We start from the raw sequence: 25489 nt of genomic DNA on the forward strand, positions 1-25489 counted from the left end.
AGGCCTAGAGAATGCTGAAATGCTGGTACTGCTGTTACCATGAGTAGTCTCCCTCCATACTTCTTGCAACAGGAAGGAAATGCAACTCAGAGAAACATGATAAGCCTCTGAAAATACGCTTTCTGTTATTTTCAGAGAGACAGTTCTGAAAGTTGTAGCTGCCATTTATTGATTGCTTTCTATGTGTTGGTACCAACTACTTACAAATACAAATGAACTTATATATATTGTGGGAAAATGGGAGTAAAAGATAAGTTTATTTTGGTGCAAACAGTTGAAAACCATATAGTTTAATCCATAATATTATTTTCCATGTACCTTTTAAAGATGTCTTTTATTATCTCATTTACTGCTCAAAACATGATTTATTAATTACCACTTTACAATTGAAATGGACTAAAGTACCATTTCCATAGCTGGACTTAAATCTAGCTGTGGCTCTAACTAGCATGCTGTAATTGCATCTATTGTCTGCCTGTGTGCATGTATCTCAGAGTGTATACTAAGTTTTGGAAATAGTCACTATAACGTTAGGACTCATTATTACATCCTTTACTGTAAAGTATGCTAATTAGTGTCTTCTTTAACCTGAGGAGTACTTGCTATTTGCCATTACATATGGAAAGGGCATGTGTAGGACTTACCGAGAAAAGAGGTCTGAGCTTAATGCTGCCTGCTTCTCTATACAGACAGAAGAAGGAGGAAGAGACCTCAACAGAGCTGGGCCCAGCACAGTAGCTGCTTATCCCCTAGGACCTACATCCAGAGATTTAAGATACCTATTTAAGACCATCCAATATCCCAATTGATGAACTCATTAGCACATTTTATTGTTCAAGCCTGAGAAGCACAATTAAATGTAGTGATTGAGAATAAAATGTGGAAATATTAGAAATACTTGTATTCATTTGTTTCCCATTATTGAAGATGGGAATATTACAGATCATGTGATCTCCTGCCTTCATAAAATGACAAATTGGAAGGGTAGGTAAATTTTTGCATAACTAGTTACATTTTTTAATGTGATAAATTACTGTGTTAGTGCATCTTGATTTTGAATCTCAGAAAAGACATATTTAGTGTATGAGTTCATGGAAGTCATAGAGAAACGAAATAGTTTGCATCTCTCTTGCTTTCAAAATTATGGCTTAAAAAAGGAAAGCCGGGAATGGGACGTATGTGATGTAATAGAACTGTAGCTTCCTCTGCCCTTCTTTCTTCACCACATCAACAGCACGTTCCAGCTTGCATATCCTGCTTGATAGCAAAAAAAAAGAAGTCTGTATAATCAGCCTGTGGCCTCTCTCAGATGTAATGTTGCAGACAGATTAGAATTTTGTCATAATTACATTAAAAAAAACCCCAGTAATGCCAAAGGTCCCTGTTTACCCTCTCGCAGATTATAATACCTTAATGTACTGACTGCAAAATTCAATAACCAAAACCTACATGACCCTGAAAGATAAACAAGTAAAAAAATGGCACAAAATCCTGAGAATTTCTGTTTTCTATCAGCACTATCCATAGTATTTGTTGTTTTTGTTTATCTCTTTGTTTACTATAAAATATAAAGGAGAAAGTAGAAAATACTAATTGAATGTCACTAAAAGCACATTATATTTGTAGTAAAGTACGCGATCAATATAACAATTCTTGAGCTTAGACTGATGACACTAATAGGAGGAGGAATATTTAAAATATACAACACAGGAGGTTTAACATTATGAAAGTTAATAGAACCAATGAAGAATAGCAGTGGGCATACTTGAAGACACACAAGTATGATATGTAACTCATTACTACTTTCCCCAAGTCATTTATTCTGCAAATATACCAATTCATTACTGAACAGTTTTTGTGTGCCGGGCCACCTTCCAGGTAAAGTTAGACACTGGGGACATAGTGATAAACCACATAGAGAAGACTCCCACTTCCAAGGAACTTGATCTGCTCAAACAGCAACACAGGAGTTGCTCTATAATCTGTAAACAGCTGGACAAAGTGAAGATGGAGATGTCCTGGAAACCCAGGCTACACAACAGTCTCACTAGATTTGTATTGCCTATTAAAATGTTACAAAGATCATCCTTCTTACATATATAATACACTGACTTTAAGGAATGGAAGAAGATTGACAACTGTTAACTTCATCCAAATGAGGGGCTTACCATGTGGCAGATATGACACAACATGTATGAACACATATAATTGTCACAACCATTCTATGAAGTATATATTTTGCTATTTTCATTTATCAGTGAATGGAATCAATACAGAGTAGTTAAGTGAATTTGCCTAAGTTTACACAGCTGGTAACTGCTGTTGCCAGTGTTCCATCCTAGTGATCCTAGTGCTGTCTCTCTCTGTATTCTACTACGCCAATAGGTGTCTATTATGTACTCTGACTTTACTCACATTTTCTCCTTCGTTCTTCCCAATCCTATGAGGTGAGTGATATGATCCTAGTTTATCAGATGAAGCAAATAAGGTGCAGAGAGATGGAATGGTAATAGCAATGTTCAAACGAATGACAGCCTTGCTATGCCATTACTCCATGCTGTCTCTTCAGGGAGCCTTCCCTGGTGAGTTTCTGGAGTGCTTAGACACAGAAACATTATTTCCCATCTCCACTAAACTGTGTACTTATATATCAAAATTTATATTTGAAATATAAATATATTTATATTTATATATGGAAAATTTTATTTGAAGGGACAGTTTAAAGAAAGGCTGATAATATAAAAGTTTTAAAAATAAATTTTCTTTGCCAAAACGAAAGGTTGATCTTGCAGAAATTTCAGAAAAGAATGTTTCATGGAGGAGTCAGGAAGGCAAATGAAAAATATATCTGCAGGTTAGAAATATGGAAGTCCTTCTATGTACAGACCATAACATTTGTAGCAATTATCAAAGAAAGAGAAGACACAATTTACAATTTAGTTGAATATCTTGATATATATATATATATATGTATATATATATTTGAAAAGTGCAGAGGAGTTGGGAAAGCATCAAAGGAAGTAAAACTGTAAGTTAGTAATACAAATTACTTACGCCTTGTGAATAAACTTCAAATACCAAATATCCTGGGAGTCCTTTTCCAAGCCCAGAAAATCTAGTATCATTACCATGGTCATAGACCATGCTTTGAAGAAGTGAGGCTGATAGAAAAGTAGGACTTCCATGAAGGCTAACTGATGGTGTAAGAAAATAGCTCAAGTAATGTGACTTAGATATTTATCTTCCATTTGAAAGACTTATTTTTAGAATACATTCAAATCTCAGTAGTGTTATCAGAGCTGACACCCTGACTACCTCTTTTGATATGTACTCCTTCAAGACAGGAAATCTTTACTCCCGATCTATGGGTCTATGAAACAAGGATCTCCTTAATCCCAATTATCACAATCTATGTAACCTATGTAATCTATGAGCATTTATGCCAAAGCTACTGATAACATGACCTCATTGTGTTTGGAAGTGCTTTTGGAATCAGTTATGATGTAAGAAAGTCCTTTACATGGGGAAGCCATCAGCTGTTGACTCCAGATCATTTTTAGATAGAAACTATACAATTACTATTTACAAAACTGAACACAGGGGTGAGGCAGGACATAGATAACAGAGAATTGGGTAACTTCTGGGTTGTTCAGGACTATATGCAAAGCCATTTTGTTGGTTTGACCTTTAAGTTATTTAGAGTTCAACTCTCCCATTAGGAACTAAAATATAAATTATACATTTTTGTGCTTCTATGGGATGGAAATCCAAGGGCTTTTCTGGACTTGAATGAGGTTCAGGCACATGAGAGTACAATTAAAAGTATAAGATTCTCGGGATGCTCTCAAAACAATCTTTATTAATAATAATCCTTTCTGCTCTGCTCTGGTGAACTGAAATTTAGCCTACAATGTATCTCCACTCACTCAGAATCTGGGAATCACTGCCTTGACTCATCGACTTAATTTTGCTGTCCCTGGCCTCCTGTTTTCATCCACCTATTACTATGGCTTTGCTTTACCAGTGATCTCAATGTTCAGGATTCTATCCTTGACCCAAGAAAGATGACCTACATCCAATGACCGCACCCATTCCCCAAACCACCCCTTCAGTGAGAAGGTCCCAAGACATAAGACATTCAATAGTTTCATGCACTTAGATATCTCCTATTTAAAAGATCCAGGAATCAAAAGCCAGTGCTTCAGCAATAGGGATCAGTGCCCCACTATGCCCCCATAATTTTTACCTTAGGGTTTCCCCAGAGGAGCCCCTCCTCTTCCACAGGTTGACTAGGCTGCTGGATCTGCTGGCTGCGGAGGAAGACTTGCCATCCCCTACATGCATGCGTACCACAGTAGATGTGGTGAATGCACTGCGCACATTTCTCTCTGGTTTAGCCAGGATGATATACACCTTTGGCACAAACATGCAGCCTAAGGCCACTGTGGCACTCAGGCTGACTGAGAAACACATGGTGATGATTTTGTAGTTGCTGCCAAAGTAGATTGGCACAAAAGCCAGCCATATAATGCAGGTGGTGTACATTGTGAAGGCAATATACTTGGCCTCATTGAAATTAGCCGGAACATTTCTGGTCTTGAACGCATAGAAAGTGCAGCTCAATATCAACAATCCATTGTATCCGAGTGGAGTGACAACTCCTAGGTTGGTAGTATTACAAATCAGATAGACTTCTCGAATGCTTGGGTAGTCGTGCATTATATCAGGAGGCTCCATGATAAAGAGGGCGACGATGATGCCCAACTGGATGCATATGAGAATGAAAGCAATCACTAGCTGGGCACAGGCACTCATGAATCTGGGCTTTTTGGTGCAGATCTTCTTCTTGCTTCCGGCCAGGATCCTTGCAATACGGTTGGTCTTGGTTACAAGGGCTGAATAGCTCATGGCTGGAGAGAGACCAATGCCAATTCTCTGAAGGTAGCAATAAATCTGTTTGGGCTTTGCAATGAGGCAGAAGGTACATAAGTAGCCCAGGCAGATGCCAGCAAGAATGATGTAGCAGAGTTCCCTGCTGGAGGATTTAACTACTGGTGTATCACGGTAAATGATGAAGACTGCAGTAACAAACAGGGTGGCCAGCAGGCCGAGGCAGGCAAACACCACAGCTGCAATGGGCTCAGGGTCACCCCAGCGAAGATACTGTACTGGGATCAAATCACAACCTGCAGAGACATAGATAAATATTGAAAAAGTGGACAAGATGTTTACTTTTGTCACAAGTCCTTAAGTTATAAGCAGCTGCTTATGACCATTTCAGTTTGTCCCCCATCAACCTAGTATCTTATATTACTCATTCCTTGTCATATTCATTCAAAATATTTGTCTTTATATTACCAAACACATACTCTGTGATAGGCGCTATCCTAGGTTATGAAACAAAATAGTGAAGAACATACTCCCTGCCCTCCTTAAACGATTATGTATGATTTTGACTAGGACCACAAAGAAGTGTAGCTTGTGTTCTGACTCAGTCTGTATGAGCAAGCACAGGCCTACTACAATTGCAATTGGCAAATGAAACTGTTTGATTGAGTTTGGAGGTTCAATAGGTTAACTGTTAGGAAATGAAGAATGAAAGAAAGCCATAGTACAATAATGGGTTGTGGCCTAAGATGAGGCTAGGATATGCAGGAAGGGATATTGTGTGTCTGAGAGCCCTAGATCAATAGGGAATTGTTGTAGGAATTGATGTAGAGTAATGATATGATAAGGTGTGTGTGTGTTCCAAACATTCTTTTTTGTTGCTATATGTGTTTTGGGTGAGTAAAGGTGCAGAAAAATTTGAAAATATTTTGGAGTCATATAGAGTATTTGAATGGATGAGAGAGTGTATGAAAAGAACAGGTATCAAAGACGACCTACATCAGTAAAGAAAAGTCAGGATTTTGAGAGAATCTGTGGTTCAGATGTTATAGAAGAAAAGATGCCATTGAAAAAAAAGAGGGGGCAGTTTTTATAAGAAAAATGACTCCAAAGGCAAAGGGGTGGTGAATCTGAGTAGTGCCACAATTCCCAAAATAATTCTCCATTCCTGGCATCACTTGATTATGGAACAGAAAAAAGTAACAGAATATAGCATCATTCTTTTTACATTTCTTTAGGACAATGGTTCTCCAAAGTGACTTCACACTGGAATTACCTAGAGAGACTTTTCAAAAATACTGAGGCCTGTAACTCACTGGTAGAATTTCTGATGAACTAGCCTAGGCATGACACAGGCATCAGAATTTTTAAAATATACTCCCAGTGTGCAGCCAAAGTGTAGAACCACTGCTCCAGGAAGGTCATCTCTACAGATAAAGAAAATGAGACTGAGAATTGAGAGCTTCGCTGGGTGAGTAGGAGAGGGTGTAAGGAATCTCTAGCACCAAACAACTGAGGAACACAGCAGAGATTATTGATTCCCTACTACTACCCTTTTTCCCCTTCCATCTTCAGCAACAGATCTCCACTTGCATTTGGAATGGTTAACTGCAAAGCTAAAACAGTATGTCTTCCAGTCACTATTATAACCGAAAGTATTGTATGACTAAGGTTTTAGCCAATAATGAACAGAGGATTCCTTAGGAAAATGACTTATCTTGAAGAGTATCCTTCTTACCCTTCCCTGTTTTCTGTTTACTGCATGGACTAGAAATATGATGGCTAGAGCTATAGAAGTCATTTTTGGACTTTGAAGTAAATTTTTAAGAATGTAAAACATTCTAGGTCTGGAAGAGAATAGTAGGAAGCTGATTCCCTAATAACCATGGAACCGTCTGGATATATGTATCCATATTTCCCTTGTTATAAGCTACTTTCCATCCCATTCCCGCCCTGATACATGCAGTCAAACCAAATCCCAATGGAAATGACAGTAAGGTTTTTCTATTATCTTACCATATCCCACATAGGTTTTGAGTATTAATGGTCACTGGGAGTTTGGGAAGTAACAATAAGTTATGATAGCTAAGAACTATTGGTACTTTCCAAAGTCTTTCTAAGGGAAAGCTTTATTGTAGAAGGGAAAAGGAAGGAAACATTCTTCTTCCAGCTGATCTGTTGCTTCAAGATCTCAGTATCATCAGTATTATAGTAAAACCCGTTATGGGTTTCATAGGAGATCCTCAGCACACCTTATAAAAGTTTTTCTATGGAGCCAGCACCGCGGCTCACTAGGCTAATCCTCCACCTTGCGGCGCCGGCACACCAGGTTCTAGTCCCAGTCGGGGCGCCAGATTCTGTCCCGGTTGCCCCTCTTCCAGGCCAGCTCTCTGCTGTGGCCAGGGAGTGCAGTGGAGGATGGCCCAAGTGCTTGGGCCCTGCACCCCATGGGAGACCAGGAGAAGTACCTGGCTCCTGCCATCGGATCAGTGCAGTGCACTGGCCGTAGCGCGCCGGCCGCGGTGGCCATTGGAGGGTGAACCAACGGCAAAAAAGGAAGATCTTTCTCTCTGTCTCTCTCTCTCACTGTCCACTCTGCCTGCATGTCCAAAAAAAAAAGTTTTTCTATGGAAAATGTATTTTTATTAAAACAAGTGCTTTCAAAATAAAACATGTGTGTATAGCTTAAATATAAAGTAATTATCTAATGTAATAACCTATAAACAAATAAACATCTCACAGCTCATGAATATATCTGCACTTGTATTTTGAGTCATCCAAGTGCACCAATACTGCTTAATATGCTGGAGTTCAACTTCTGATACTTTAGTATACCATAGGGTTTAGGTTTATATTTACACATTTGCTCCTTGAAACTATTTTACAAAATGAAGAATTTATCATTCTTATCTATATTCTCCCAGAACAATTTATTTATGACACTGACTTCATAATGAAATCTATTAGCTACTCGAGTTTAGTTATGGAGGCCTTTTCCAATGCTAGGTCATGAGTTACAAACAAACATCCTTATGAATTTACAGATATAGGAACATACTCTTTGCTATATGAGGCAGGAATCCTTTCTTTAGCTAATCAACAAGAGCCTTCAAGAGCCTTAATTTTACCTCTTTTGTTGTGCTATTCTGCTAGGTTTTAATAATTTGTACTTAAATATATTTAGAATTCAAATTTCTGCATACTTAATATAACACTCACTACTAGTTTTGTATTAGATATATTGAATTCTTCACGTGTAATCCATTAGTGATTACACACATCAGGTGTGACACTAAATAAAGCTAATTACATATATGTGTTGGAAAACATGCATGAAGCATACCCTTAATGTAAAGTGATTGCTTTCACAGTCTTCAAACTTTATAGATTAGAATGCTTTCTCCTTAAATGTGAACCACCCAGAAAGCTTTGTGTTTAGTTTAATGATACTACCATTACACAAATTAATTTTATATTTATTTTCTTCAAATAGAAAATTGGACTCAGATCGGAGCTTTATAATTATTGAAACTTATAACCAAACACGATCTTAGAGCTTCCAAATACAGTTGTACATCACAATCACTTGAGAACCCTATGAAAATATAATTAAAGTATCAAAACTCGGGAGGATTTTGAATCAGGATATTAGGGTACAACAAAGGAATCTTCCTTTTTTAAAGATTTTATTTATTTGAGAGGTAGAGTAACAGACAGAGAGAAGGAGAGACAGAGAGAAAGGTCTTTCATCTGCTGGTTCACTCTCTATGGCTGCAACGGCTGGAGCTGGGCCAATCCGAAGCAAAGGGTCAGGAGTTTCTTCTGAATCTCCCATGTGGATGCAGGGGCTCAAGGACTTGTGCCAAGTTCTACTGCTTTCCCAGGTCAAAGCAGAGAGCTGAATTGGAAGAGGAGCAGCCAGGACATGAACCAGCACCCATATGGGTTGCCTGTGCTGCAGGTGGAGACTTAGCTCACTACACCACAGCAGCAGCCCTAAGGAGTCTTCTTTAGAATTTGCATCCTCAGTGATTCCATATGTGTGCTTGGTTCTGGAATGCCAACTCAACCTGAGATTATGAACCCAACTTCTCCTCCAATATGTGAAAGTCTTATATGATAATCCTAACTGAGTTGCCACAAAGCTAGACATGGTGGTGGTGGTAGTGAGATAGATTTGCGAGGCAGGAGGCTGTGATAGCAGGTAGAGATTGAAGCATGCAGTCATAACGGCACAATTAAGGATCATAAGGGGAAAAAGTTAAACCACTGCAGTGGAAAAAATAATCAACTGGTAAAGACATTTCAGAATTAGGATTGGAATAAATTACAGAGTAGACAGAAGAGTCAGGGGGAGAGTCTTCTGAGTTAATCACAATGTTAGTAAGCAAGATGAAGCCTGTAGAAATAAAGGGTCACATTTTTGGGGAATGATATATAGTTATAGTTTGGATGTGTTGTGTTTTCAAGTATCTAGGACTTTGTGAGCAGATGAAAACATAAAGCTAGAGAGATATCAGGGTGGAAGACATAGCTTTAGGAAATATCTGTTAACACACAGGAAAAACAATGTGGAAATAAAGGCAATCAGTGGAAATTCATCAATGCAGATCATCTAGAAGGGAGGAATAGATGGGAAACCAAAGGAAATCATTGATTTGAAGGTCCACGCTAGTCTCCTCTAACAATACCACTGCAATTTTTCTTTTAAATAAAGCCTTACCCAAATAGCTTGCACAAAGCTATAAGCTCCAGGTTCACAGGTATTTCTCCTGTTAGAATATCATGATGTGAGTATGCCAGTTTTCCCTCTACCACTATTGAATTGATGCCTTTGGAATGAGGAATCGTATCCTTCCTAAAATGGACTATATTCTAATAAATTTAAGGATTTTATGAGAATGCTAATCTTATTGTGATACAAATTTAAATTCATATTGATTACCAACCTGCTATGATCTGCAAATATTTTTTTAAAATATAATTTATATTTTCTTGTAATTATTGGACATTTTTGAATTAATAATTTTAAAAATTTATATTTCATTCTCAGGGTAATGACAAGTTACTGAAAATATATGTTGAGGTTAACTAAGAATCTATTTGCTTATGCTTTATATTATATAGGTTTAAGCAATTAAATGTATGTTATATTTTAGATTAAGTGATCTCAATTATTTCAGTGGTGTTCCCTTTTCAATGCATACTAGAGTTTCTCCATTCCTTTGAAATGAATGTACAACATATATTTATTTCTACAAATTCAGTGAGCCTTAAATTAGAAAGTCATGGCCCATTTTCTGATAACATCTGTTTAGGTAAGTATTCATTTATCTTTCCTCCCCTCTCATGCTTAATCCATAATTATGGTTTCTTAGTATTATCCATAATTTCATAGCATGTAATGCTGTATACTGAAAATATAACAATTTATTTATTTATTTATTTGAGAAGCAGGAGAGAGAGAGAGGAGAGATCATCCACTAGTTGACTCCCCAAATGCTTGCTGTCAGGACAGAAATTGGGTGCCAGGAACTCAGTCCAGGTCTTGCACATGATAGCAAGAATCCAGTTACATGAGCCATCACCATGGCCTCTCAGGGACTGCATTAGCAGGAAGCTAGTACCAAAATCTAGAGATGGGATTTGAACCCAGGTACTCTGATGCAAACCATGAACATCTTTACAATTATCTTAACCACTGGCCAAAATGACCACTTCTAACTGTTTTTCTTTAAAGGGAAGGTAAAGGTTTTGTATACATCCATTCTGTGATTCTACCAATGTGTTTCCCACACATCTAGTAACAGAAAGGATAATTCATTGATTTTTTTTAACCCCTAAAATATCAGTCATAGCTGGCACTCATGCTTGGTGTTTGGGTTTTAATCTTTCAAAGTTCACATCCTTATAGTTAGTTGATAGTTTCTATACTATTGCCTTTTTAGACCATGTAGCAAGAATCTATTCAGACAGAGGGAATGAGAAACAGATGTCTGATATTCTGTAGTTCAGCCGACCATGAACTTCTTAAGAAGTTCCATAATTTTTGTGTATTTTTTGGGAAAAGGAGGTTGCTGCTGAGAGTCTTGGAGAATAAGATATGTATGTCCTCAGCTGCTGACCAGGCCATTTCAGGCATACAGAATTGATAACAGGTTGTTGTGGGGCTACCCTTAGTACATAAGCAACAGATTTGTCTGGAACACAAAGTATTGACTGATGAGTAACAATATCATGTCTGCTTTCAGACTATTCCACCAATAAGCCATTTGTTTGTCTTTTTTCTTTACCTCTCTGGATTTGCATCTCGAGGATGCTGGCCTGAGATCTCAGGCATATGCAGACTCAGAATTTTTTTCTGTAGTATTCATGTCCTTGATCCTTTAATATTTTTTATTCTTGTGAGCCTAAGTTGAAATTTTTCATCACTTTCATAGTAAAGAAGAAATGGAATTGAGGTTTGTGTGTGTGTGTGTTTTAAGGCAGCTCAGTTTCTATTTTAGTACTTACCATAATTATAATTTCTTATAATTATAATTTGTTTTATTAATTTGCTATGCTCTGTCTTCACTTGAACATAAGCACCATGATGCTAGTGGGTTCGTCTGCTTTGTTCACAAATGAATCCTCAGCACTGTGCAGAGTCCTCACTCACATGGTCTACACAGAAATTCACAGTTAATACATTTACTATTTGCTATGGTTTTGTGTCTCGCAAAGTTCATGTATTGGAAATTTAATCCCTAATACAACTGTGTTGAGAAGTGGGACCTTTAAGAGATAATAAAGCCACGAGGGCTCTATCTCTACCTCTGTCTCTATTTCAATCTCTATATCACTATGCCCTCTATCTCCATTTATTTTATTTAAAAAAAGATTTATTTATTTATTTCAAAGTCAGGGTTACAAAGAGAAAGGGGGAGAGAGAGAGAGAGAGAGAGAGAGAGAGAGAGATCGCCCAACCGCTGGTTCATTTCAAAATGGTCGCAACAGCCAGAGCTGGGCTGATCCAAAGCTAGGAGCCAGGAGCTTCTCCTGGGCCTCCCACATGAGTGCAGGTGTCCAAGCACTTGGGCCATCTTCTGCTGCTTTTCCAGGCACATCAGCAGGGAGCTGGATTGGAAGCAGAGCAACCAGGACTCAAACCGATACCCATATGGGATAACGGCACTGAAGGTAGCGGCTTTACCTGCTTTGCCATAGCATTGGCCCCCATCATCTCTATTTCTGTCTCTGTATCTCTTTTCCTTCCTCATGGATGCTCTCCCATTGCCCTTCTCCTTCTGCCACAGTGTGACATAGCAGAAGGTCCTTGTCCCTTGATTTGGAATTTTATAGACATCAAAATTGAGAGAAATAACATTTTTTCTCTATAAATTGCCCAATCTGTGCTATTCAATCTGTTGTATCTGGTAGTACAAAACAGCCTAAGACATTATAAGAGGGAACTTCAAACAGTTCATGGAAACTGGAACTCAAAGACATTTGTTTCAGTGCAAAAGTTTTTCTGCAGACTTTTTCAAGTGTCCTTATGTAATCCAAGTATATAATTCTCATTCTCATGTATGGGTCTATTCATTCTCAACAAACTGATGATAAATTTATGAAGTCCCAAGTTACAGAAATATGTTCCGCTCTCGGCAGAAGTCTAAATTCAGTTCGCTTACATCTGACTTTGAGAGGCAAGATATGCAGTGGGGGCAAGTTGTATAACTAGCTTAGTGGCTTGCATCTGTCAAACAGTGGGTATATTCTTGTTATGGGCTAGACATTGGATACGCGTCTTATGTTTGCTAATCTTGCTTTGAGTAATCCACTGGAAGTACTTGTAGAACAAAGAGTAACACAGTAAATAGCCATCATTTTTAAACAAGTGCCATGTAACTGTTAAGTTCAGATTCAGGGTTCCCAAGAAGGCTATTAATTGCAACTTTTTTTTTTGTACTCTAGGGCAGAAAAACACCAAACCAATGAAAGCCCCCCAAGTCATTTGCAGGGAAGGCATTTTTTTCTAGGATTGATTAATTTTTACCATTGCCTTAGCATGCAACAAAACATACCATGATCATCACTTCCTCAAATAAAAATGTAGTCTGTGTCCAAATTGTTAAACAAGTTTCCTTTCTACATCATCATGAGAAAAAAAAAACTCATTTTAATGACTGCCTACTGTATGTCAGGTGCTAGCCAAAAAATTGTGAATAATCTTTGTAGTAAGTGAGATAAATGTCATTATCTCAGTTTTGCAGATGGGGCAAGAGGGGATTTAATAAGAGAGGTTAACATATTGGGACTGAGTTTATTTATTTATTCTTACTCTATCTGGAGAGGTTACCTGGTCAATTGCTCCCTGGGAAGAAGTACTGGGGCTACTTAGTAATAAAGAATCATGGCTAAATCCCAACATCTGCCATAGGCAAGCCAGGGCTGTAGTGGCGTAAGTATTTGATATTTGTTATCCTGACTTTATTAGACCCATTTTTGGTTCAGACTCTTTGGAAAGATTCCCATCCTGGTCTGTGTCCTGAGTGTTGCTGGCAAGAAACACTGAGCGCTAAGTTATTGCTCTTGTGTTTCTAGCACAGAATACCTTCTGAATGGACACTGAAAATCCAAAGCAAGGAAGGGCATGGATTGATCATGGGACATGCCCAGCTTTGCTGCAGAGTAAATTCATGGCTGCTCAGTTGTCATTGGACCCAGCCTACTTCTTGCCCTTCAAGGTTTTTATAGTTTCCCTTAATAGAATTCCCTAAAAGAGCTGAAAATTCAGAACTATAGCTTTTATTTTTGTCTTTTCTTTTGTACTTAATAGGGGAATTTGAAATTGTACATAAAGATGTATTTTCATAAGGAAGACTCAAAGAATGATTTAATACTACTGCAGAGTGCTAAAGGGAGGATTATCACAGACGCACATTTTTAGCAAATAGCTTTGAAAAATATGACTTCCGGTCATACTGCAGATGAATCAGAACGGGGAAAACACAGCATGTGAGTTTAAATAAGAAAATGTGTTGACTGAGAAACTTTCCCCTCTCTATGGTTTCCCTCTTTTTCTTTACTGATTCCTATTTGCTCTTCTATTTTCCAGATCCTCTTTGAGCATGATTTTTTCTAATTCTTTAAGCCTGAATGACAGGTTCATCCTATGTAGTCAAAGGACTTCCTGGCCTGTGCCTGTCTTTACTCCTCTGTTTCATGAGGTAGCTGAATAATTTGAGAGCAGGAGGCTGTTTCTTTGTTTATTGCCATGATTCTCATGGCAAACACAGTATTTCTCACACATAAGTGGTTAACTAGGTTGGATGAATGAAGTATTACATAAACAGAGAAGAGGATAAGTGGGACTTTGGAGACATACACTTCCTTTTCAGCTTGCATACCTGTGTTCCCTGTGAATATGCACCTTTTACTGCATTTTCCTGTTTTTCTGTACATGAAGAAAAAATAATTCAGAATTCCTTTATTTATTTATTTTTATTTATTTTTTTATTTTTTGACAGGCAGAGTGGACAATGAGAGAGAGAGACAGAGAGAAAGGTCTTCCTTTGCCGTTGGTTCACCCTCCAATGGCCACCGCAGCCAGTGCACTGTGGCCCGCACACTGCGCTGATCCGATGGCAGGAGCCAGGTGCTTCTCCTGGTCTCCCATGGGGTGCAGGGCCCAAGCACTTGGGCCATCCTCCACTGCACTCCCTGGCCACAGCAGAGAGCTGGCCTGGAAGAGGGGCAACCGGGACGGAATCCGGCGCCCCGACTGGGATTAGAACTCGGTGTGCCAGCGCCGCAAGGCAGAGGATTAGCCTAGTGAGCTCTGGTGCCGGCTCAGAATTCCTTTATTTTTAATGAGAGCTTTAATCTGGGAAAACCCTCGTAGAATTTATGGATAGAAAATTAAAATCCAATGACCAATCAGTGAGGCAATTTCTTAGAATTGAGTCAACATGCTTAAAATTATTCTTGTACTGTACTGACATAAAATATACAAGTGATCACTTTAAAATCAACGGACTATCAGTGGATTTTTATGTGTATAATATGAACTATCATTGATGTTTTACAATTAATTCCTTTCTGCATTTCTTAACTTAGCAGATTCACTGCAAGAACCTTTTCATTAAGTGTTTATATGACACTTATAAAATTGTGGATTTTTTGGAAATAAGCTGCGTACTAAGAAAATATTTTTTCTATTGTCGCTGGTTTTCTGATTTTATGACTCAGAATTTTTGAATCCACCTTTTAGGCCCTGCTGTGTTCTCACAAACCCTTGATTTTTCTTCTCCTGTGAGACATACCAGGACTGTTCTAAAGCCTGGTTTTATTTTACCTTTTCAACTGCTGGTTGCAAAATCATGTTTTCCACAGAAATGACCTCTTTCTCATCCCAAGTCTGTTGATTTCTAAATTTCAAGCATCATTATATTGTAAGTTTCCCCTAATTACTGCTATATATTTAATAAAATGTAATGTTCATGCTAATTGAAGAAAGAAAATTTGGAGCAAATTCTACACATATTAAAAGATACAGGGGAAAAAGATTAATGGTTTGTTCTACTCATTAAAGAAACTGGAAATTCTTGAGATAGCATGGTTAGAATATTTCATTCACTTTCTCATTCAGTGTACATTACTGAACAGCCACTCAACTGTGACACTGAATCTGGACTGTGCCAATAGAAAACCAACTGTTTGTTTCTTTAAAATAATGTATGGGTTGGGCGAGTGTATGGTGTGGTAGGTGTTCGGTGTGGTCGTTATGATGTCATTTTGGGACACCTGCATCCCATATGAGAGTGCCTGGATTTGAGCCCCAGCTCAATTCTTCATTCTAGCTTCCTGCTAATACACATCCTGGAGGGAGGAGGCGAAGGCTCAACTAGTTCGATACCTACTGGATTGAGTTCTTGGCTCCTGGATTAATCCTGGCCCAGCTCTGGCTGTGGTGGGCAGTTGGGGAATGAATCAGCAAATGGGAGATCTGTCTCTGTCTCAAATAAATAAAAATAAAATTTAAGAAGGAATATATGGGATAAATGTTCAGGTTCTGTTATTATCTTGGTAAGCCTTGCACTGAGCACCATATATTTATGTTTCTTTAATACCTACAACATTTTTATTGTAGCATTGGTATCATTAGTTTACCTATTTTCAGTTAAGGAAACTAAGGTATAGTTGAAAATGAAGAGCATTTGAAAGGGATTATAGAAGGAAAAATCCATATATGGAAAACAATAGAAGATATGCAGAGGAATCAGCCACATCCAGAAACCAGATACACAGAAAAATTCTACAGCTTGGTACTATAATGCCTTAAGAAAATTATGACATCCCATGCAATTACTGCTGAGAGTTCAGATGGAAAGCCAATAAAAGCTTTTGGAAAGATGATAATACCTAATTGTCTACATCCTAAGGATTAGTGTGAGGACCATATAGGATAATATGTGACTTGAACCACGACATAATAATTATGAAGTGATAAACAGGGGGGAAGCAGAGAATATGCATAAAACAGTAGTGACTCACATCTACTAAATTGCCTATGTGTTTTATCAGATTGTTTATGTTCTTCTGGGGAAAAGCCAGGCTATTTTATATTTCTAGCCTTCTTATAAATACACAGCCTCAAGTAAATGGTATTATATTGTCTTAAATTGTTTGTAAGTACAAGACAGCACATAATGCTCTATGAATTTTTCATTCCACTTAATGTGATTTTTAAGAGGTGTCAAGATTGGAAACATTTATCTGCTTCATATTATTCATATAATATGCAATGCTTTAAGAACCACTTTCCAAGTAGGTTAGATAATGTAGTGGCAAGCACTGCATTATGTTTTATGTTCTTAGGGGGAAACGTGACAATTTAGTTTGGGTAGACTATATTTATCAAAAATGGAAATCAATGAAACCACATTATTTTCGTTAGTCTGGCCATATCAGAGTGGGTTTTGACCATGATGACAGGGTTTTGGGCTTGGCCACAAATTTATCATTGTGAAGAATACGGTGTACATTTTTCATTCCATGGTTTCTGGCAAGATGAAAACCAGATTGTTCTCTTCTGGGACCTGTTTAGAGAAGTTCCATTGAGAGGGGCTTTTGGCCCATCCCTTTCCCCTGGAGTAGTGATGTTTACATATAAATATACCATCATTTTACTCATATGGTGGGAAAAGCAAATTTATACATTGTTGGAAATTTAGAAATTTTAAGAGTAAAAAGGAATTTTACAATTTATCAATGAATCTTAGCATCTTATTAAAATGAAAATCATTTTTTAGCATTAACTGAAACATCAGGTTCATTATTTGAAATGACCAGTGCACAAAATTTCTGATTACATTTCAGAGATCCTTTCAGAGAATCCAGTAACTCACAGTTACTTTTGTGTTGCTTATGGCATTGTCTCAAGGAAGTAGCAAGATTTTACAGAAAGAGAGAAGAGGGCGTGAGCTTTACTTTGCTATTAACTATGTGATTGTGAATACAAATATTTTTGATTTTTGGCCTCAGTTTTCTGTAAAATGATTGTCATGATCCCAACTTTGGTGGTTGTCTGAAGAATTAGCTGGCAGAACACAAAATTTTTATCACGACAGGTAAGAGGTACTCAGTATATGAGGATTTGTTCCCTCCCATTCTGCATTGGTTTATTTAGCAAATATTTATTGAGTAACTATTATGTTCTAGGAGCCTTGTATTCCCAAGTTTTGTATAAGATATACAAAACAGTTACTTGCCCAAAAATATATTATCAACAAAACAAGCACATAAATAATGAAAAGTATTAAAAGGTCAGACATGGAATGGTGAGAAGATGAGGTAGAGCTAGGTAAGAGGGGGATATTTGTGGTATTAAACAGGTGGTTGCTCAGGGTAAATATTAGAGCAAGGGCTTGAAGAAGGGAGAGATAATAGTCATGAGAGTACCTGGGGCAGAATTTTTCAGGCAAGACCTTGTAGGATAAGGGCCTTCCTGATATTATATTGGAAGAACAAAGGACCCATGTTTGTGTGTGTGTGTGTGTGTGTGCATGTGCACATGTGTGTGTGCAGAGGTGGGGGGAAACCTGACAAAGTGCAGGGGAAAGCAGGCCAGCTACTAAGCAAAGGCCAGATCTTATAAAACATGCATCTCTAAGACTTTTACTTTGGAATGAGATGGGAAACCTTTGCAGGTTCTTATACAATGGAGGAACCTGACCTAATTTACTTTTTATAAAGCAATATCAGCTGGGGATACTGGGCAGCTGCTGTAAGTAGAGGCAAAGGAATAATCATGGAGATTCCTTAGGAGGTCATTTCAGGAGTAAAGGTGATGAATGATAATTGCTAAAACCATGGACATTATAGTGGAAGTAATGAGAAGTGGTGTAATCATGGATATGAAGGCGGGATTTCCTGACTCACTAAAGGATATGAGGGAAATCAAAAGATAATGCTATAGTTATTGACCAGAGATATTGAAAGAATGTCTAAGCCATCAGGAGAAATGTAGAAAACTAAGGATAGAGCAGCTGAAGAAGTCAAAGACGAGAATTTCAGCAATTGGAATGTAGAATTTGGAATTTTTACTAGATGTTGAGATAAATATGTCAAGTGGGCAGTTGAATATTCATGTCTGGAGATTTGGTGAGAGGTCTGGACCAGAAATTTCAAGCAAGAGCAAATATCCATGTATAAATGATATTTAATAACATGAGGCCGGGTATGACCACCAATGAGGGGATTGTAGATAGGAAAGATGATCAAGATTGAGCCCTGTAAATTCCCAACACTGTAGCCTAAGTCTTATTTCAAATACTTAGTTGTATATAAATGTAAAAATGCAGTAAGTTTGTATTGATAACAGGCAATAGATGCTAGAGGTAGAAAGCAGTAAATGCTACATTTCTTTGGGGAAGGTTAAAATTAATTATTTTCTTGTCAGGGAGGAAGATATCAAAATATACCACATTTTCTTATCCATTCATTTGGTGATGGACACCTTGATGGATTCCTAGTCTTGAATGTTCTGAATTGTGCCACATCATAGTTTTCCTTTTTTTCCCATCTACATGAAAATATTTCTTTATATAACCTGGTTAATTTCTGATTTTCACATGCATTGATTCCTTTTGCTTTAAAAAGGTACCTCTGAAATTTTAAGACTTGGCTAATTTTTTATCATTAGTGTTCCTACAGCTATTGATGCTTACTCTTTTCCTAGCATTTCCTTTAATTTCTTTTCTTCCTCAGTTTTTTCATTTCCTCATCTGCCTTGCATCATTTCATTTGACAAGTATTAAGACAGTTCCTACTCTAAGCCAGATAATTTCATATTTGAAAAGTGCTTATTTATTTGTAAGTATCTCCACATAGGCTCCAAGATACTCAGGGCAGGAACTATGACTTCATCACCACTGTGCGCTGAGTCCATAGTGCTATTTTCCACATTTAGTTGGAACTCAATATTAGCTTATGAGTATTTTTTCATTTGTGCTATCACTACATCTGGAATACAGTTCAAATATTTTTATACGTTATATTTACGCAATCTTAACTCAGTCCTCTTCTGGATTGGACATGTGATTCCACATAAATGGAAATTCTGGCATCTTCCATTTATATCTGTATTAATAGAACTTAGTGTTGAAAATAGTCAAAAATGATAAAAATAATTCATACTAAATGAATAAGTGAACGAATGCATGAAGAAATTATAGGAAAATCAGGGGTTAGGATGTATTTCTATTCAGATTATTGTTCAAACTAGAAGCCAAGAAGCCAGATAGCAGCATTCTGGAAATGTGTCTCATTTTTAATATCATAAGGAACTGTTTATTTCAATTATAATAATACAAATAAACATTTCTTATCTAAACTTGCAAAAAATTATTCCTAAAGAATCAGGAACACATACAATTAGTAAATATCAAAGATTTTTCTCTCCACTTTCTTCATCGGAACTTAATTGCAATAATTAAAATAACTGCCACAGTTTAAACACATTTGAAATGAAAGATATCTGAGCAGCTGAATGATAGTCAATATATGACCATCTAGGAGCAAAATATTTTCTTTTTCCAAAATTTCCTGAAAATATGAGGATGTAAATGATGTGGAGAAGGTATTATAAAAAAACCCTGGGCTGGATTTTTCACTAGTTTTGTGATCTTTAACAATTCAGAGTATTGTCCTGAGTTTTTGGTAATTCAGCTGCAAAAAATATTATCTACCTTATAGGATTCCCAAGGATAATGCCTAAGATAGTTATAATTATTAGTAATGAAAAGCAATTTTCTTCCTCATGGTTTAATTTCATATGCTTTAATGCATTAATATGCATTAACTGAATGAAGAAAAAAATTACAAGGAGAAGTAGGACAAGCTGAAGAACACAAACAAAACAAACATTTGAAAGAACAGAGTTACACAAATGCTTGGAGTTATAAAATCTGTCAATGGTTATACCCTCTTGGAGCTCATCCTCTACTCCCACCCAGATTCTCACCGACTCCCTTTTGTTTAACACTGTTCTCTTTTTTTTCTGCCCTGAGTGAAGACACAAAGGTTTCACCCTCCAAAGCAATTAGGTAACTCAGGGAACCAAAGGAACTTCCTGGAGAATGCTCCTATTGACATTAAAATATTGATATGCACTGCCTTCCTTCCACTTTACAGCTTCCCACTTAAGTAAGTTAGATTCCTTCATGAGTGAAAAGCAGGAAATCATTCTAATTTCCTGTCATAAAGCTTCCCACTGAGTTACTTCTTAAAAGCCACATTGTGTTTGCTTTTTGCTTTTATTTGGGGTGATGGGAAGGCTGCCAGAGCCTGGCAAACCCACCTGGAAGTGCTTCCGCAGTTCTGGACTGGGGAACTAAAGATCTGTGGGGATCTTATACTTTCATCCCATCCCAAATTCTCTGACAGAATGCAAAGGTTCTTTTTAGGACCTTTTTTGCAGAGATGTGGCAGAGAATGTCATATAATCAAAAGTGTCTTGGCAGAGGCCTTTAGAAAATTTTCTGGATGCCTAAATTGTTGACTTTCCCTACTTTGATAATCAGCCACCTAATTTTATTGATTTATATTCTAAAGAAATATATTCAATGCTTTTTATGACTACTACAATATCCTAATCCAAACCACCAATAGATTCACATTGATTTGTGCAAAATTTCCTCACAATTGTTTTCTCCTACACTTATTTTACAATTCCCAACTTAGTCTTTAGGTTTAAACCTTATTTTTTCCTGTTAAACATTTAAATATCTTAAAATATAAAATTTTACACACATATGCAAATCTAGAGCAAATGCAAAAAGTTCCAGATTTAACAAATGGTAATATTTTGTTATATTTGTTTCAAATCACACAGATACACACACAATACAGATGTAACTGAAAACTCTTTTGTAACTCTTATCTGGAAATTTGTATTTTCTCTCTTTCCAGATGATGGTACTATTGTAAAATTAGTATCTCTCCATTTCTGGTTTTAAAATAATGCTCAATCTTTACATGATGACTATGAAAATCATATTTACAAAGTTGTCCACTGGGACTGCATTTCCTTTCTTAATCAAGTTTTAGATATTCTTAGAGAAAATTAACTTCTTTAGAACTATTTTCTCTATTAAAGTATAAACATCATAAGAGCAGGGGATTTTTATCTGTTTTGTCCATAGAAAGAGTTTCAGTAGTTAGAACATTGCTTGTGGTGAGGTTCATTATACTATACCCCAAAATATGGTAGCTTGGCATACTGAATATGTCAAAATGAAGGAATTTTAGAAGCAGTAACTGTAGGAAAGATTTTCTGACCCCTCATGAGACCCTCAGGTGAGAGGCACCCTTCCTGTGCCTGAAGAAAAAGAGCATCCTCATCTCTGCAGATGAGTGGACACTCAGGAATGAGGAAGTGTGCCCAACTGACCTTTTGTTTTATCTTCTCTACAGTGTTCCCTTGGTAATCAAATCCAGCATTAAAACAGCAGGCTTGACTGCTTCTTTGTGTCTTCATTTCTTTATGAAGGTCCCTGTGTCACATACAACTTACATGAAATCTGCCTTTTGTTAGAGTCACTAGCCAATGACCTAAGATAGGTGGAAGGGAAGTGCTAGATATCTATTCATTGAATGAATGACTACATAACTGAGTGAAAGATAAAGGGCTTTTAACTTCCCTTAGGGTCAACTTTAACATATTTATAATGGCTTACAAAAGCCCCCTGAGAGTTGACCTGTGCTTAGCTCTCCTCACTCATCTCTCCCTCACACTCTCAATTCCTCTTCTGTTCTTATAGTCTGTGTCCAAAACAACACTCACGTCTTTTATTTTAGTTTGGCAAATTCTTTTCTTAACTTTAGTTTGTGCTTGTACCTGATTCATGAAGAGAGCATTTTAAGCCTCACCTTTGGGCATTTCTGCCTATATAGGTTTCCACACCATCATGATCTCTATTAATTCTAAAGGTTTTTTACAGGTGAACATTTAGAATACTGATCTTGAGAGAAGTCTTGTGTGTGTTACTTGCTGCCAGCACAGATAACTGACACTTTCTAAACAGAGGCAGTTCTTGCTGTTCTCAGTGAACAAAAGCTGAATTGGCAACATTGTTTATGTTCCACCCTGCCCCATCCTCCCTCTATGATCTTATTTCTTTCTTGTTTTCCTGGTTTTCATTCCAGATACTCTTTTTCCACTCCTAATTCCTGGTTTCTGAGAATTTATGACCTTTGTTATGAATATGGTTAGTTTATTGATGAAAACACATTCTATACTTCAATACTCTACACATGTGTTATTCACACACACATACATGTATTTATGTATGTAGAAAACTCACAATCCCACCCCTCCTAGACATCATTTTTAACATTAGACAAATTACATTTCAGGTATCTTAAACTTTTCAGGTATTCTTAAACTTTTAAAAATGGCTTTATTGAGGTGTAACTACATGTTATACAACATACCCATTTATAGTATAAAAGTGCTATTTTAGTACTGTCATGTGAAATAATCATTTGTTTATGTGAGAACATTTTTGTCACCTAAAAAAGATACCTTATACCTTTTAGTTATTACCAGTCATGTTCTATCCTTTCTCAGTCCCAAACAATGACTAAGAACTCTGAAACACACACACATACAAAGTGTATGGATAAACATACAAATATAGACAGTGTCAGTCGGTTGCTACTCTTATTTGTTTGCTGAATAATTGTTCAGTTTCAGGTGGCTCAGATATGTTAATCATGCTAATCTTACAGACTGTGCTGGGATGAAATGAAATGATACTTGTAAGATGCTTCACAGTTTCTGCACAGAGGAAGTGTTAGATATGTGTTAGTTGCTGTTATTACAATGTGGGCACTGACCTGAGCTGTCTTGTTACAGGCTGAAGTGGGGTAACTATAAACAAGGGTCTAGAGGAAAGGCTTGCAAAAATTCCTAAGGCTAGCCCCAAGCAGGCTGTGGAATAGCTGACCTCATCAGAACACTCTTCCTGCTAGCAGTTCCAGGCGGTATGTTACTTTGAATCAGTCAGCGAGTTAGGTTTGAAAGTAGCTTTAGGCTCTTTGGAAAAGAATTTTGGATTCCAGAGAAAGGTTAAACTTCATACACTATCAGTTTGCAGACTTTTCCAAATTTGGCATTTATGTCCTCCAGTTCAATACACAGACACATTCACATATATGCATGCAGTCCTAAGTCAATGCATTATACTTGAAAAACTCCACTGGTCTCACACAGTCTGGGTGAAGTCCAAATTCCCTAGTTAAAATCTCTCTTCACAGGGTAGCCTTAGTACCTACTTTAATCTTCATTTGTTGCACTTATCATTTTCCTAAAGGCTGACACATATTTACTGAGGCAAGGGGCATAAATCTAGAGGCAGGAAAATAAACATAACTTATAAGTTACTGTAATAGGGACTGTAGTAGTCAAATATGGGAAAGATAATTTAGTCAAGTAAACATTTGAACAGATAGAGAGGAGGAAGGGAGTTAAGAATACCTAAGAATTAAAACAATCAGGATTGGAGCCAGCGCTGTGGTGCAGCGGGTTAATGCCCTGGCCTGAAGCGCCGGCATTCCCATATGGGTGCCAGTTTGAGACCCAGCTGCTACACTTCTGATCCAGCTCTCTGCTATGGCCCAGGAAGGCAGTAGAAGATGGCCCAAGTCCTTGGGCTCCTGCACCTGCGTCAGAGACCGGAAGAAGCTCCTGACTTCAGATGCGGCCAACTGGGGAGTGAACCAGTGGATGAAAGACCTCTCTCTGTATAACTCTTTCAAAAAATAAATAAATAAATCTTTTTTTTTTTTTTAAATCAGACTTGATAAGTGGATGGATATGTGTGGCTAGGTTTAGAGAGGAGTCTAAGATGATGATACAAGGTACCATTAAGTGAAAGAAGAGGTACAAGTGGAAACCGATTTCATGATTGGTAAAAGGGCACAATGGTGAAATTGCTAAATTTGGACATGCTGGGTTTAAATACCTATGGCTTGACCAAGTGGAGATTTTCAGCAAGTAGAGTTATGAGTTTGAAACCGAGGCAGAACTGAAATTCTGCAAGTTAATAGCATTTAGGTAATAACTAAAACCATCAAAGTAGATGACATCATTTGGAGAGACTGTGTAGGTGGAGAAGCACAATGTGCTAATGATGGTAACCTGGGAAACATCAGGCTGAAGTAGAAAGGGCAAAACAACAACAAAACCCCCAGAAGTGCTACTTAAGTAGGTCAGAGAAACCTGTAATACCAGGAGCTAGCAGAGGAGGAAACTTCAAGAGAATGCACAACATCAGAAAAATTGAACAGAGCTATTTGTAAAATAAAGAGTGGCAAAGGACCCTTAGATTTTGCAACGTGATTGTCGCCAGTATGGTTTGGCAAAATATTTCTTATAGAATGATAAGGGCAGGAGACATTCTTTTGATGAGTCAAGTGTGAGGAAGATAAAAATAATTATTACTCAGTTGATTAAAAAGAGGGATGAGATAGAACTAATAATTAAAGGGGTTGTCTTTACAGTATAGAAAAGGCAACTTTGAGATAATAGACAGAAATAAAGATGTGCATACCTTTTATACCAGGCAAAATTACAACCCTTTAGCCATTCCTCAATCTTTTCTAGTTTGTGGTCTTAATTCAATAATTCTGAAAGAGCTACTTCTTTCTAACACAGTCATCTTCACTTTTGAAAAAGTGAACTTCATTCAACTCATGCCTCAATAGTAAGCCTTCCCAAATTACCCAGGGTTAGTTGTGCTCTCCCCATTTTTCCATTATATCTTTTCCTTACTTAGTATTTAGTAGGTTTTAGTACAATTGTTACCTGTTTAAATGTTTTTCTCCCACTTATTTAGACCATGTCTTTCTATTTCCAGTTCCGATTACATTTTCTGGCACAAACTAAGGCCTTAATATATCAAATTAATTCTCAGTTGTAAAGCTCAAAGATATCTCAAGCTAATTTTGTTTACAAGTAAATTAGAGGGGTCCGTGTTTTAGCATAAACAGTTGGGCTGTCATTTGTGATGCTGGCATCCCATGTAGGTGCTGATTCAAGACCTGGATGCTCTACTTC

At 37.3% G+C, this 25489-nt stretch overlaps 1 protein-coding gene across 4 annotated transcripts in view; it reads right to left on the reverse strand.

Annotated features, from left to right (window-relative positions):
• The window catches only part of GRM5 (glutamate metabotropic receptor 5), a 557227-nt gene that overhangs the window by 63909 nt on the left and 467829 nt on the right, over positions 1–25489 (reverse strand). For all 4 annotated transcript variants that reach the window (XR_007909731.3, XM_051820841.3, XM_051820823.3 and 1 more), the window contains exon 8: positions 4247–5186. Coding sequence is in view for 3 of the 4 variants with exons in the window: in XM_051820841.3 (XP_051676801.2) it covers positions 4247–5186 (940 nt within the window). In the remaining variant the exon portion in view is untranslated. The remainder of the gene's footprint in view (positions 1–4246; positions 5187–25489) is intronic.

The sequence above is a fragment of the Oryctolagus cuniculus genome, chromosome 1, assembly GCF_051225735.1.
Source record: "Oryctolagus cuniculus isolate XC-2025 breed Fujian yellow rabbit chromosome 1, ASM5122573v1, whole genome shotgun sequence".
In the NCBI taxonomy this organism is placed as follows: Eukaryota; Metazoa; Chordata; class Mammalia; order Lagomorpha; family Leporidae; genus Oryctolagus; species Oryctolagus cuniculus.